Source organism: Nestor notabilis, unplaced genomic scaffold (genome assembly GCF_000696875.1).
Source record: "Nestor notabilis isolate BGI_N333 unplaced genomic scaffold, ASM69687v1 scaffold8042, whole genome shotgun sequence".
Lineage (NCBI taxonomy): Eukaryota > Metazoa > Chordata > Aves > Psittaciformes > Psittacidae > Nestor > Nestor notabilis.
In genome coordinates this window covers 64,804-80,589 of record NW_009919632.1, presented here as the reverse complement: position 1 = coordinate 80,589, position 15,786 = coordinate 64,804, and the positions used below count along the sequence as shown (strand labels likewise).

Genomic DNA, 15,786 nt, shown 5'->3' with positions numbered 1-15,786 from the left:
GTAGCTCTTTCCTCTATGGAGGAGTGGGAGACGACTGCCCTGGATATGGTCTGTGTTGGGATGTTTAAGCAGCAGATGCTGGTACTCACAGCTCTTCCCTCCTCCTCTACAACCTCCCAAGTGCCTGAGGAAGTTGTGAGATTCCCCACCCCCTCTGTTTGCAAAAGCCGATTTCTGGGGTTGTGGCTTTTAACATGCACAAATGGCTCTAATTTAGTCATTTATTTAGTTGACATATTTATTTGGGATGTTCCTTTGCTTCAGTTAAAGATCCTGTGACCAGTGCCCCAGGCTTGCTCAGCAGTATGTGAATGAACAAGATCCATCAATTACTCTTGATCAGATCAAACTGGCCAGGGAAAACTCCCATAACTCATCTCCTTGCACAGACTTGGCTGAAGCTGCTTGGCTTTGTGACTCAGCCTTCCCCGTCTGAGGGGCACATCGTAGCTCCCCTGCCAAAACACACCAGAGTGTGGGATAAACAGCTTCCAAATCCTGGGGTCCTCCTGTCCCTTCAGGAAATTCCCTTACAAGTGCCATTTTGTTTTGTGAGCCCTGTTCTGCAGGTTGCTGTAGGAAGGGAAATGTTAAGATATCATAAGGTCCTTTCCAACCTGAACCATTCTGTGTGTGCTTGCAGGTCTGGCTGCTGGTGCTCCAACCCGTAGTGTGACAGAGCACCTTGTATCTTCAGAGTTGTGACTGCTCTCCTCTTCCAAGCATGTGCTTGGAAAGCAGCTTTCTTAGCCCTAAAATGTTGGTCCAGCAGCATTACTACCTAAAAAATGAATGCAGTCATGCCTCCTTCCCTTCTTCATGTCTCATTCGGTGTTTTAACTGTAAAGTCCAAATGGAAAAGCACCAGGGCATGACAGGAGAATCGTCAGTCCTTCTGCTTGCCCTGTGAGCCACTGGCTGAGCAGGATGGTTTTGCGGGTTTTGTGATGTGTTCACTTAGCAAAGGACAGCCTGGATGCTCCAGTCATGTTTGCGTTAGCCACTGTGGAGCAGAGCTGCATGCTGCGCTTGCACACGGCTCCTGTTCAAAATGATCAGTGTGAAAGGTGTCAGCAGCCTGGATGTGGCTGGATGTAAGTAAGTCTTCAGCCAAGCTGTGCTCTCGTGAGATATTCTTTTTTGCCGAGAGCTATGGTCCTTCTGACATGCAGCATGTTACAGCAGACTTGAGGGTCTCTTCCGTCTCAGAACGAAATGCACTTAAGAAAACAGAGTTTGTGTTGTCAGGACACTGATTGAATCAAACCTGCTCTCTCTTCTCTCTTACAGGTTACCAGGACAATGCCAGTACTTAGGGCTGCCGGTTGCTGATTACTTCAAACAGTGGATTAATCTGAAAAAGGTACTTTTACCCAAACTGCCATGGTCTCCTTCAGTCCCCCCCTCCCCTTGCCCTTCTCCTTTCCTCTTTAAGGAGGTGTCTAATAACTACTGCTGTTTTGCATTGAAATGAGTTATTTTCTCAGAAGCTGGGCTGAGCGAGTCCTTCAGCTCCCTATTGTATCTCCTCTAATAGAGTCTTACTATACTTGATGGGATGTGTTCTGCAGCTGAGGAGAATCCCATTGTGGCAGGCACAGTGCGGTGTCTCCATATAATAATGGGACACTGTGAGGCCCCTCTGCAACTGAAGGTTGTATTGGCCTCAGTGTTGCTGACTCCGTTTTGTTTTGCAGCCGTATAAAGCTCCTAGGAGCACCGTTCCCTTCAGTTCAAAGTCTAGTTGATAAATGTGGAAATGTTCCAGTATAAAAATCAGCATTTCCCTCTGTGGTGTGAGGAAGGGAAGATGTCTCAGCAGCACATCCACCTAAGAGACTGGTGATCACTTTGCAAAGCAAAATGCCTCGGACTTTACTGTCTGGTGCCTTGTGTTGCTCCACGCCTTCTCTGGGTGGTTACAGAGCAGCTTGCTGTGCATCCACAGGGTCTCCTGGCACTGCTGTTCTGTCTGCACAATAAAATATGGTGATGCCGTAAGTCACAAATCAAAGTGGGAAGAAAAGAACAAGTGTGATTACAAGCAGTAGCAGGGTGAGGGGAAAGGCTGGGGTCTGTGCATGAGAGAAGCTGGGGTGGCTCTCCTGGTTAAGATTCCCTCCCCCCATCAAATGTAATGTTTTATTTGGGTTTCTGCATCTTTTCCTGATAATTAGGGGTCTCGGTAAGTGGAATTTGCTTGTAAACAGCTCATTGTGGGCTTTTCTTTTGTTCTTTTATTTATTTATTGTTTTAAATGGAAGCATGAGTGACAGGCAGAAGGACAATTTGCATGATCTGTTCCATCAAATAGGGTAGAACATGAACTTAACAAGGGATGCTGGCAGCACATTCCCAGCTGAACTTGTCAAAGGGTCTTGTATTTCCCTGCTGTCAGAGCAAATCTTTTGGCTGGTTGCTGGTCCTTGGTAAATGAAATCTGAAAGCACATTGGGGCATTCTGCAGTTCAGTGACCATTAATGATCGCCATTTGAAGTTCACTAAACTTCCGGTGAATGGATAGCAGCTACATAACCAGCAGGTTGATGGCTGCAGAATAATAATACTTAAAAATAAATAAATAAAAAAATCCCTATATGCTGTGATGTTTTTAAGAAGTAGGTTGATCCAGCCATGTTCCTCCTGTGGGCCTCAGGATGAATGACTTACAGCTCTTTCCAGTAGTTCAAAGCTCCTGGATTTAGCATGTTAGGAGCTGGGATTCATCATAATGTGGACATCCAGGCAAGTGGCTGTTCTTCAAGATGAGTGTTTTGTGTATTGTACTTCAGGAAATACTGTGATACTAAGTTGAGCATCCATGAAGTCCTAAGCACAGAGCTGAAGGCAGGAGGAGGAGGGAAGCTGTTGCAGTGAAGTGTTCCCCTGCCCAGTTCTCTGAAGGGGTCACAAGAGAGGATTACCATCCTAAATAAGTAATTCTGTCCAAGCACCTGCACCCAATAAGCCTCAGTATCTTTTGAGTGAGCTCCCAGTGTGAGACAAATAAGAGCGGACAGGTATCTAGCTCCCCTGTTCTTCCCTGTATAGTTCAGGTGGCCCCTTTTCCCCTCCTTCTGGCATGTTCCTGACTTAGAAATACCTCCTAGGCTGTCTGCCTCTGACCTGACCCATGAAGTGAAGGCGGGGGGGTGTGGGGTGTGAAGCTGCTAATTTCTAGGCTATGAATAATGGAAAGTCTTGGATGTTTTAGGTATCAAGAAAACAGGCATGTGTGACTGAGCATTTTCCTGCAGGATGGCCCCACCTGCATCTGCTGTCTCTCCTTTGGGTCTCTGTTTGTGAGCAGAACAAGAGAACCCTTCTGAGTCAGGAAGCTGTTGATGCAAATACAAGGCGATGTAGAAGAGTGGGATTACATATGGAAAGGTGTGTGTATGGGGCAGACATGTTTATGTACCTGTGTGTAGTGCAGTAGCAACAAAATATGTTTCAGATTCTCTCTGCCTGTGCATACATGGCTTCAGCGCCTGTTTGTCTCCGTTTTGTATCATTTGAAGAAACAGTCCTTGTCCATGCTCACGGTACCAGAGGACAGGATGCTCCAGAGCTCAGTGGTTCCTCTTCCTGTAGTAGTGAGATAGTCTTTCTCAGGGTTCATTCTCCAATAAACTCTTCCATTGTTACTTCTTCACTGCAGGAGCAGTTGAGGTGAGAACCCTGTGGCTCCAGGCCTCTTTCACAGTTTCCAAGACTTCCCTCCCAGGCAAGCTGAAGACAGGAATTGGCCCCTGGTAGCTACCATGCTTGTGTTGCCAAGGCAAACCTTTTTGGATTGATCTGGCTATGCAGGTGGTGGTGAGCTCCACATCTGACTGCTGTGCTGGTGGCCACAGTACCTTGAGATCTGTGAAAAAGCCATGTGTGGAGGACAGAGGGAGAAAAGCTGCCTGTGCACTTGACTGTGTTCGCTGAAGTTTTACCTTGCCCTGTGTCCCCCCAGCCTGCTAATGCATCCCTTCTGTCAAGCCTGATCGGTGTTTGCTGACATTTTTAATGTCACTGAGCGATCTTGTATCTCTAGTGAACTGTCAGTGCAGAGCTGACTCGGGGCAGAGAGTTATCATGTTCTTCTCTTCGATCAGCTCAGCGTTGTGGGAGGGCAGCAGAAAGCAGAGGAGGCTTTCTCTGAATGCTGCAGCATTTCAGATATCCCCCTAAACCATCTCAATAGAGAGCCAGCATCCCATCTGCCAGTTCTCCTTATGTACCTGTCATGTGGATCCACAGAGGCCCTGTGGGTTAGGAATGAGGTGCAGAACCTGAGCTACATTGTTGGAGCTAGATGCTGATAGAAATAGTAGAGAGTGCTTTGTGTCAGGAGAGAAGGACACCAGTGGAGTAATATATGCAGAAACCAGGAGGCTGTTGGGTCAAGATCTGTGTGAAAAGGAAAGCTGCTGCAGCTAACAAGCTACAACCAAGCTGCTGCCCCAAGAGCATCCTCAGGTAGCCTGGCTAAATTCAGTAGTGCTTGTTCTAACAGAAGGATCAGCTCTCGTTCGTGCTCCCTTTGCTTTTTCAGGAGCCTCTGTGGTTTATCGTTCCAGGTCCTGCTTCAGTTAGCAGCATGGTTGGTCCTGTGATGGAGCTGTGTTAGGCTGAGGACAAGGTGCCTACGATTGCAGAGTGGCCAAGAGCCTGGGAATGGGAAACCCAGCAAGCAGGAGGAGTGTCAGCATCACTGGATCGGCAGCAGGACACAGAGGGGAGGGTGGTTCGATGGAGGGAGGAGGTAAAAGAAGGGGGGGGTGAAGCTAAATTTTCTTAGAATCAGCTTGTGCAAGAAAAACATCAGAAGGATGCTGAGGGCATAAAAATAGCCAAACCAAAGGTCTAGCCCAGACTGTCAGTTCAAGTCAGCTTTCTCTGGTTCCCAGCAATTGTCTCTTCAAGGATTGAGAGCTGGTGACCACCTTTGGACCACTGTGTCTAGTACCCATTGTTTTTACCACATCTGCCTAGCAGAAATTTGTGCATCTTTTTCTGAATCTGCTTATGTTTCGATTTCTACATCATCCTGCAGCAATGCGTTTTGCTGTTTGATTATGCATTAATTATACTCTGTTTATCCATATGTTGTGTGAAGATGCAGGTCCTTTTGTTTCTTTTAATCCTACTGTCAGATCATTTTCTTGGGCTGAGGTCTTGCATTGTGTGAAAGAGCAAATAAGCGTTTCCAGTTCTTCTCCCCTGTGTTATTCTTGAGACCTCTGCCATACTCTTGCTTAATTGTGTCTCTTCCAGCATAGCATAACTTGTCAGAGGACTGGCACAAAGATACTTGCTGGCTCTGTAACTAGAACTGGGTTGTGGAAGCTATTTTTAACACTGTGTACACTGTCCTGATCTTCCATTTCTCTGGATGTAATGTGGTTAAAAGTGGTTTATGTACCCACTAAGGTTTTAGTCTATTCTTTGTTTTCCAAATTATATTTTATTTATTTTGTTTAAAAATACAATCTTCATACTCATCACAGAGCTGCCCCTTTATCAAGTCAGCTGTCCTGGCATGTTTGACCGTCTTTGATTTCTGTTCACAGAGGGCAGCATATCTTTAGGTACAGGAATAGCGAGCAGTTCCTTAAGAAGTGACAGAAAATGAGTCCAAGTCCTCCTGAAATGCAGAAGAGTTTTTATGAAAGGCAGGGGTTGAATGATGTGTGTGGAGAAATGCAACTTTCCTTCTCTGGGCATCACGAAACAGAGGTGACAGAGCCTTAGGAGTGCAGCGTGATCATGTTGAGGGTACCATGGCTGTGTGCAGAGCTGGCCTTTTCCAGGCCCAGCCTTTGTTGGTATCTAGATGCTCCTAGTTGGAAACAAACTATTATTACAATGCACAAATGTTTTAAGGTCACCTACCCACATTGTGATATTTAACAGAGGAAGCCTGTAATAGGATGTTTTTGTTAATATTTGGCAACTAGAAATAAACACATCTTAAACAAACAAAGGTTTGCTAACAGCTTTTTGTCTCTCCTCTGAATTAACAATTCCTTCTGCCTTTGGGGTGGGAGGAGGAACTCTGAGTGTGTCTTAGGCACTTGGTGCTGAAGTGTCTTGAGTGCTTTGGATGAAGAATGTTGAAATGGGTATAACTGAGAAATGGTTTGGAGTTGCTTTTGTGAGGTCTAACTTCTTGAGGACTTACTGTGATTGTTAAGAGTTACTGGCTGTAGGGAACATGAAATGCTTAGGAAGATTAGAAATGACAGAGCAGGACTCCTTGGGCAAACATCAAACACATGAAAAGATGTTGCCACTTAACTGCGAAGAGCTGTTCATATACACCCAGTGCTCAGTGCTTTGCTGGTTTGCAGCATGGGTGAGTGCTCCCAAATCCTGTCACACCTTCCTTCAGTGGGAGCTGTGCTTTCCTGGGCTCCTCACACTTGGCTATGGACCTCTTGGCTTTGGAAAGTCTCTCTCAGAAGGCAGGAAGGGGAGAGGCTGTGAAAGGAAACACAAGAAGCGTGACTCCAGCGCTAAGGGGACTAAAAGTGTCTTTTCCATGGAGATTAGCAAATAAAAGTGTCTGTGCAGTGGCATTGGTTCACAGCTGGAAGGAAATTGAAGGAATTGCTTATAACAGCAAAATGACTGTGTTTAATAAATGCGTAGTTCTGTATTTACAGAAAGGCAGAGAAGGTCCTATTGCTGAGCAAGAGGTCTGCTGTTACAACACAATTTTCTGATAAAGTGGTGGCTTTCAGTTGGCATTTTGCATGGCTGGTTTACAAGAGTTTTTGAAGAGCTGGCTGAGAAGCCCCGGACTGTTAATAAGTCTTTGAACATGGGGGAAGTTCTAGAGGACTGGAAGAAAGCTAATGTTGTACCAGTAATTTAGAAGGGCAAATGGGATGACCGATGAAGTAATTATAGCCCTATCAGCTTGACATTAATTCTGGGCATAGTAATGAAAAGCCAGATATCATAGTTGATTAATAAAGAATGAAAAGAGGGTAATATAATGCCAATCAATGTGGATTTATGGAAACTAGATCTTTTTCAAAGTAACTTGATATTTTTTTTATGAGACTACATGTTTGGTTGATAAAGGTAACCATGTCAATGTAATATACTTCTGGAAGGCATTTGACTTGGTACCTTATGACATTTTGATTAAGAAACAAGAGTGATACAAAATCAACATGGCACACATTACATTGATTAAGAACGAGCAAACTGACAGCTCCTAGCATTTAATTGTAAATGGATAATCATCATGGAGTGCATGTCTTCCTAGTGGGGTCCCACAGGGATCTATTTCTCAGACCTCTTGTATTTAACACTTTTATCAATGCCCTGAAAGAAAACATAAAAATCATCTTCGATAAAGCGTGCAGATACTGCATCCAGGAGGCGGCTGCTTTGGATTTATAAACAGGCAATGGTGAGTAGGAGCAGAGGGGATGGATCATCCCTTTCTTTGGGATTGGCTTGACTGGTATGGGATGCTGGGTCCCATCTCTGCATCGCAAAGAATTCTGGAGACTTGAAGACAGACAAGAGTTGTAAGACCCATGGGAACACTCGCCATGCAGTAAAGACCCTGGGAGCCACTTAAGGTACTGGAGAGAAGGGTAAGGGAGACTTGGCTGTAGCCCCTAAGTATCGTATCTAAAGGGAGAGCCAAAATGTGGTGAGAGGCTTCTTCAGCCTAGCAGAGAAAAGCGTAGAATCATAGAATGGTTTGGATTGGAAAGGACCTTAAGATCATCCAGTTCCAACCCCCCTGACATGGGCAGGGACACCTCACTAGACCAGGTTGCTCAAGGCCCTGTCCAGCCCGGCCTTGAACGTTGTCAGGGATGGGGCATTCACAATGTCCTTGGGCAGCCTGTTCCAGTGCCTCACCACCCTCACAGTAAAGAACTTCTTTCTTCTATCTAACCTAAGTCTTCCCTGTTAAAGTTTGAACCTGTTACCCCTTGTCCTATCACTACAGTCATAGAATCATAGAATAATTAGGGTTGGAAAGGACCTTAAGATCATCCAGTTCCAACCCTCCTGCCATGGGCAGGGATGCCTCACACTAGACCATGTCACCCAAGACTCTGTCCAACCTGGCCTTGAACCTGGCCCATCTGCCAGGGATGGACCATTTACCACTTCTTTGGGCAACCTGTTTCAGAGCCTCACCACCCTCACAGTAAGGAACTTCTTCCTTGTATCTAACCTAAACTTCCCCTGTTTAAGTTTGAACCCATCATCTATCACTGCAGTCCCTGATGAAAAGTCCCTCCCCAGCATCCTTACAGGCTCCCTCCAGATATTGAGAGGCTGCTATGAGGTCACCAATGAAGAGAAATGCATAAGCAGTTCCAGTGCCTGGAAGCTAAAGTGAGGTAATTCAGGTGCAGATTTTTACAGTGAGGGTAATTAACCATTGGAAAAATTTACTAAGGGCTGTAGTGCATTCTCTAGCTCAGGAAGGAAAGTTTTTTTCCTAAAAAGATCAGTTCTGGTTCAAACAGAAATTAATTTGGGCCTTTGCAGCTGATCACAGCAGTTTGTTCTGCCGTGATAATCTTCAACCATCCATCTCCCCGTAGCTCTGTCCACTCCGTTCCCTTGCAGTGACAGCACCCTCCAAGGCTCTGAGGGACCAGGGGTGGCATGAATGCTACGAGGCTGGGGATGGAGGAGCTGGCATCCCAGGGAGCAGAGCACCACTGTCATGGGCATGGGACCCCTCCTGCTCCGGGGGCTGGAGCACAGCAGCCGTCACCACTTCTCCTTTAAATCTGTTGTGCAGCTGTCTGAACTCTGAAATTTCTTTCACTCTCTCCCTCGCCTTGTTAACATGTGTTGCCTTTGGGGTAATCAGGGAAAAAATATTATGTCCTTTTACAATTACCGGGTTTTGGAATATTAAAATGTCTCTCTGCATCGGCAGTGTTATTTTGATTGGTATTCTAACCTTTGACTAGCCCATAAAGCGAGCCGCTCTTCAAGCCAATATTGCAGGACTGAAATTTAATTCCGAAATGATTCCAGATAATAGGGAGACAGATAATATATGCATGAAGGATATTATGTTTGGACTAAATGCAGCAGGGCCAGGGCTTGGGAGTTGAATAATAGCCCAGAGTGAGTTATAATCTGTGGGACAGAAATACCTTACTGTCAGGGCCAGGAGAGGAACTCTTAAATCAAAGGGAGGGAGATGAGGGAGTCGAGGACAGTCATCTCAAAGGGAAAGGGCATCCAGGAGAGGTCTTAAAGGAGCAGCCTTCTCCGTCCTGCTGCAGAGGGACATGTCCTCCCTTTCTTGTTTAACAAAGAGTACTGAGTAAAAACACATTTTCAAGGAAAACTAACATGCAGGAACGTTGCGCTGGGAAGAGAGGCTGAGAGTCTTTAAGTTCTTGGCAGTCTTTTCCTTTTCCTCCTCCTAGACTCATTAGAAGGGGATACAGGATGGGTTGATATATCAGACTTCTTCACCTCAGTTTCCCTAGAAGTTATAATCAGGTGGACTAAGGGGTTGTTGGTGTGGTGGGTTTGCAATACATGCTAAGGTAGGATGCTCACATAACATCATGGTAACCATCAGGGTTGGGTTTAGTATTCACTTTCACATAAAACAGAGGAAGCAAAGGCATAGCATGTGGGCTGCATGGCCAGTAGTTGCCCTCCACCTTCTCAGCCCAGGTCTCACTGGCAAGTAGGGTTGTCTCCATCCCTGAGAGCTGCTGCCCAAGCTGGTGACTGAAGACACAGAGTAGGAGCATCTTGTGTAACAGCTGAGGTACAAATTCAGTGCCTTTTAAATACTGGAGGCTTTAAGAAGCATCACTCCCCTCTAGGCTGTCTGCCCCAGGGAAGGAAACTTGGGGGTTTTGCTATTTGCTCCTCTGCGAGTGGCACTTTGTGCTTTGCCAGCAGCTTCCGAGCGTGGTGGAGCAGTCAGCAGGGTACTTTTCGCTCTGCAGTAGCTCAGCCTTATAACTTAAGCCTGCTGGGCAAGGTGTTGGGAGTTTTTCTGTAGCTAGACTTCACAGAGCATTGCAGAGTACTGCTGTCCTGGGAGGAGGGGAGCCGAGCAAGCGAAGATGGAGAATGATCTCTGCTGCTGGGGTGACACAAACCCATGTCGATATAACAGGCCTTGGTTCAGTGGCACGAGCTTATAGTTTCAAAGTAATGATCCCAGCCTCGCATTTCATTTCCTTTTCTTGCAGTCTCAGGAGCTGGTCTTGCTACAGCTGAGAGGGGCTCTAGATGCAGCCTGGAGGCTTCACTGGTTTTGGATGACTTGAGCGATAACATACATGCCCATCCCAGGAGTGCAGAAATAAGCAGTGTCCATCTTTGTCTAAATCAAATGGTTTTGTGCATTTCCCTCTTCTTTGGCTTTTGTTGTTTTATTTTTCTTATTGCATCCTAAAAGCACAGGAGCAATTTTCTGTGGAGCATGTGTCTGTACAAACTGTTCTGGGAGCAGACAGGAAAGATGCGATCCCCAGTGGGTTAATGTAAGTTCTTGTTCTTGGTTCACTAGAAAGTAGCTAAATTTCCTGCCTTGCAAAATAGCAGATTAGTAATTCCTTTTGGCCATAAAATCCACACCTGGGTGAAAGAGGACCCTTATTGCTGCCAAACTCATGGCAAGCAGAAGGCTGTGGGCTGGGCACATGCAACCCATTCCTTGCTCACCACCAGGGTAGGTAAAGACAATCTCTGTCAAGGTTCTGTTGTGTGGAAGCCATTTAGAGCTCTTCTAGTGCAAAGGGGACACATCAGTATTTTGGTCCCATTAACAGCAAGCTCTTTCTGGCACTTCCTTCCTTCCTTCTGTCCTTCCTTCTTTCCCATAGCTACCCTGCATGTGTTTTAGCGCATGTTCATCTCACACATGGATTAACTTCTTTACCATCAGGGATTCTCCTACACTCTCTTTTGCTAATGCATATTAAAATGTGCTAGGCACATGTTAAAATCTCACCTCTTTTCCTAGACAAGGTGTTTTGGAGCCTGGATTTAGCCTTTGGAACAAACCATTTTTGCGTACTGTGCTTGAGGAGGACCTGGCACAGGTGGAGAAAGCTCAGAAGGGAACAGAAGGGTCAGAGAGCTGGAGGATGTGTTCCCGGAAAAGGTTGAGGGATCTGGGATGTTCAGCTTAGAGAAGCTAAGCAGAAATCGTTTTTGGAAGAATGAAAGTGTTCAGAGGAAGGAAGAAGTTTATTCTGAGTGGTTGCGGTCAATGGTTGTTGTTCATGTCCTTACCTGCTGCAAGATCAGTAAACAGTATGAGGACAGGGATGTGGGACCTTTAGCTCTTGAGATTTCAAAGTTTAGAAGAATATGGTGGAGATGGTTTGGGGGGAGCTGGTCCTGCCCTGAAGCAGACTGTGGGTCATCACCTCTCCCTTCCTGCCCTATTGTGACACTTGGAGACAGAATGTGTCCATGGGACACGGAATTTCCGTGGGACACATCGCTGAAACCCTGAGCACCTGAGCAGGGAAAGAAGGGATGGTTGCCTTGGGTGCTGTGTACATTCTCCACTCTTCTCCTGCCCCAATCAGGATGTTTGTACTGGGAAAATCCCTGGCAGCCTTTATTATTTGGCAGTGCCTTCAGGCTCCAGCAAGGACCAGGGCCTTCTGGTACTATGTGTGGTACAGAGAGCTCTCAGATAAGGCAGGAAAGTGATGATTCAAGGAAGCTGAGGAACACAGTTATCTTATTTGGCCCCATACAGCCTGCTATGGACAAATCAGAAAGTAGAACGTGTTGTTTCTGTGCCTTTATTAACCAGTTCAAAAGCTTAGCCTTCTAGGTGAAGTTGCAAGCAGTGGTTTGCTGAGTGCACTGCAGTGGTTGCTTTACCTAAAGCGTCCTTGTCTATGCAAGTGGTTGGAGATAGGTTGGCATTTGTGGTTCTACATCACCGTAGCCTGCAGGCGCAAGGCAGAGAGGCAGCTGCTCAGACCTTAGTGCCGTATTGCTCCGCTGCACCTCGCTGTGCCTGCGCTCCCCTTGCTGGAGGATTTGAACATCTGTCCTCTGCATCCAGGAGCCTCCTGGCTCCCATCTGGCTGTCTGCACACTGCTGCTGAGGTTAAACATACTGCTCAGACCTTTACACCGTAAGTGGTTTCCACTCACGGGTTGAAGAAGGAGACACGCTGGCTCTCCTGGTTCTGCCTGTTGGTGGGGCAGTGTGCTGTAGGTGCCAAAGACAAAAGTTTTGGAAAGAGCACTCAAAAGTAAACAAATTAAGCACAATGAAATGTAAGCAACTTGTCCTTTTGATAAGAAATCTTTCTGCAGTGTCGAGGTTATGCAGGCTGAAGCAGCCTGATGGTCCCCACAGTTGGGGTCTGGACAGGCAGAGAATGGCTGCAGAGCTGGTCATGGTGTGACTGGAACCTGTCAGCTGGATCCTTGCTGTAGCTGGGGGTAATGGTGTGTACAGTGTGGCTGATGTGCCACGTGTGCATTTAGACTTGCCCAGTAGTATGTCCTTGGCATGGCAGCCTAGCAGCAGGCCAGGGAAACCATAAGCATAGTCAGAATTGGGCTCTTGATCTTCCAGTGAGCAGGTGTCTGTCTGGCACTGGTCTGGCATTTTACCTGCCACCTGCATTCAAGACCATGGCTGTGCCTGTGGGCACCGATGCTGTTACAAGCTGGGAGCCTCTAGTGTCACATATCTGCTTATGTGAAGCTGTGGGACAGCCTGTGTTTTCTCAGGTCTTCTGTACTGTGGTCAGCTGGAGAGGCTGGAGCCTTCTGCATGCCCTGGTATAGTGAGAGGCAAGCCTGACCCCAGGCCTGACACAGCTCCCTGCAGTCAATACCAGAGCAAGGCAAGAGGAGAAGGGATTAGAGGCAGGGCATGTTTTACAATAATCCTGCAACGTGTGCTGCATTCCAGGCAAGGAGGAGCTGGGAGGTGAAGCACAGTGCGTGAAAGATGGCCTTTCCCAGAGTCCCATGGGCCAGGCAAAGGGCAGAGCATCCCTGAATCCCAGCCCTTCAGCTGGAGCTTTATGTGGGTACCAGCACAGCTGCCTAGTGCCTGGGAAAGGAGCTGTCCTCTCCTTTCTCTGCATTTAAAAGACAGGAGCTCCATGTATGAGCATAAAATCTGACATGTGTATTTCTCCAGGGAGGGATGGGGAGTAAATCAGATTTTCTAGCCTTGAGGATTAAAACATTAACTGGTTTAGTCCTCATTGTCCCACCAAGCCAGCGTGGCTACAAGAAGGAGAATGACTGCCTGCCACCTCCACCAGCAACAGCAGGCTGGTTTATGATAGCAATCGGCTTGCCAGTAATTGGAAAGAGGGGGTTTTGTACGAGATGTTCATGGTGCCCTGTGCTGAGTGTGATGCACTGTCCTGCTGACAGGGGGGATACTGTGATGCTACTGCTTCTTGGCCGAGAAATTGTGGGGGTGCAGCCTCTGCTCCATTGCACAGAGAGATATTGTGTCTTGGCTTTTGCTTCTCATGGGCTTGTTATAAAGCAGCAAGAGATGCTGAACTGGGAGGTGTGAGATACTGTAGAGGAATTTGTGTATTAATAACTTACAGTGCTTCACAGTCATTAATTAATTAAATCCCTCACAACCCCAAGGCTACTAAGCAAGTTGATTTCACAGTTGGGATTAAAAGTCTCCTGCCAGCCTTCCTCCATGCTGGCACAGCACTTCTGACTCCATCCTGGCTATTGCTCTTTCCACTTGCAGGTTTCCTTGCTTGAGCTCTTTGCCTGCAGCCCGTGGATTGGATCTGTGACAGTGGCTTCCTGAGAACTGGCTGGAAAGTCTGCAGATGGTCTGCTTTTGTATAGGAACTACCCACCTTTTGGCTTCATCTAGGCATAAACTTCTCCTATTTTGTGGCCCGCTGGGGAGGGCAACTCTGACCACTCGGAAGCATGAGCCCAGCCAGGGGCTATCTCACAGTGGCTGGTTTTCCCGGTTGCCTGGGCGCTGTATCCTATAGACCAGGACCAGCTTCTCCTAGAAAGATTTGACGTGGATGTTGGTGTTCACCAAAGCTCTAGAGCAAATGGACATCCTGAAGTCATAGGCTGGATTGCTGCACTGCAGTCTTCCCAAGCTTGCTAAGTGCCCATCAAGTTCTTAGCAGTGCCTTTCTGCATGTCAGTAGGTGTGGAGGCAAGACACTTGTGTTTGCTCTTCCCTTCCTCGTGTTAAATCTCATATTGAAAGAGCTCATAATGATGATGTGTCATGTTTTCTTGGGCATACTACCCACAGATGAATATACGGGTCTCACTCATGGCTGATAGATGAGCTCCACCTCCTTTGCCTTTCTTTGAGCCAAGATACTCTAGCATTTTTGCACTGCACTCAATGTACCTTAAAGCCTCCAGCTCCCATTAAGCCATGTAGGACAGAGTGTAGCCGAGCTGGTCTCTCTCCTATGTGCATCCACACATCCACATACTGTGGTTGGCATCCACAGTAGGTTTCAGCAGAGTGGAGATGAAACCTCAGTGCACTGTTGTGCCAGCACTGCTCATGCATGCATCCTGCAGATGCATTTTTAAACAAACTGTGGATATTTAGTGTATGGTCTGTGCCAACTTGAGGAAAGCCTGCTCTCTGCGCTCTCCTAGTGTTGTAACCTCTGTCAGCCTGGCTCTGATTGATGCGATTAATATTTTAGAGATCATTTAGGATCTTCGCCTTGGCTGAGCTCCGTGCTCAGGGAAGAGCTGTCCTGTGTGGATGTCTGCAGCTGTCAGAGGAGCACACTTGCTGCCTGCCTGTGTGTTTTGGAGGAGGCAGGTCTGCAAGTTAGCAGGGCCACCAGGACTAATGGGAGCACAAAGCCTGCAAAGAGCTAATTGCTAGCCTTCAGCAGGTTCAGACTGGCCCCTTCTGTAGGTAGGGGTCTTTCAGCCACTCTGAGACATTCCCTTCTGTCCTTGCCTTTTGGCAAAGGGCCAAACTTCCCTCTGGATGTTGTCTTACAGGCTGTATTTGACCAAGGTCCTTGCTATGGAGGGGTGTCCCCATGCTTCTGCTTAGCCCTTCCAGGTCCTGGCGCTGGCCTTAGTGCAGCTGCCAAACACAAAAGAGCTCTGCGTCTCTCCTGTGTTTTGGCTCTCCCTTTGCCATTGTACGATGTATGCTTTGGCCACATGGAGTTGGTTCTGCTGCAGCCTTGCCTATGGGGTCAGTCAGTGGCAATCAGGAGGCGATTGACATCCTTTGTTGGTGCTGTGTTGCGCATCATCTCTGGCTCTCTCTCAGGAGCTGCACGTGGACCCATCCTGCACCTCCCGACCTAGCACCCTGCTGTAAACAGTGAGCTGCAGAGCCATTCCTCTTGGTGCAAGAGTGCTCTGGTGATGCTCTACTTCCTCAGCCCATGGGGCCCAGATAATTCCAGCTGTGGGAATGGGGCTGATGTGCTGCAGGGATGGGGATCTGGCAGATCCATGAGACAGTGAAGCCATGCGACTGAATCCCAGACTGTGTTTGCTCTGCCTAATTATCAAAAGTATGAGTTTGTTCTGCTAGGTGCACATTATGCCTTTATTGTGGTGTAATTATGCCAGCTGCCTATGTTTAGTGTCATAAAAAGGAATAAAATGCCCATTACCCGCCTAAAGAATTCTTCTTGTGGGTTTTTTTTATTTTTATTGCTCTGGAGTACACAGTGGGGATATCTTTGAGCGGCAATTCTCCATGTAAAATAGCTAGTGAAATACTGTGCCTTCCGGAGAGCTCCTCCAGCCAGCAGCCTGCAAAGGCAGCTGCCGCT

At 47.1% G+C, this 15,786-nt stretch overlaps 1 protein-coding gene across 1 annotated transcript in view; it reads left to right on the top strand.

Annotated features, from left to right (window-relative positions):
• Positions 1-15,786, top strand: part of ERI3 (ERI1 exoribonuclease family member 3) — a 120,177-nt gene that overhangs the window by 39,588 nt on the left and 64,803 nt on the right. The window contains exon 5 of the mRNA XM_010010316.1: positions 1,291-1,363. Within this exon, the coding sequence (XP_010008618.1) occupies positions 1,291-1,363 (73 nt within the window). The remainder of the gene's footprint in view (positions 1-1,290; positions 1,364-15,786) is intronic.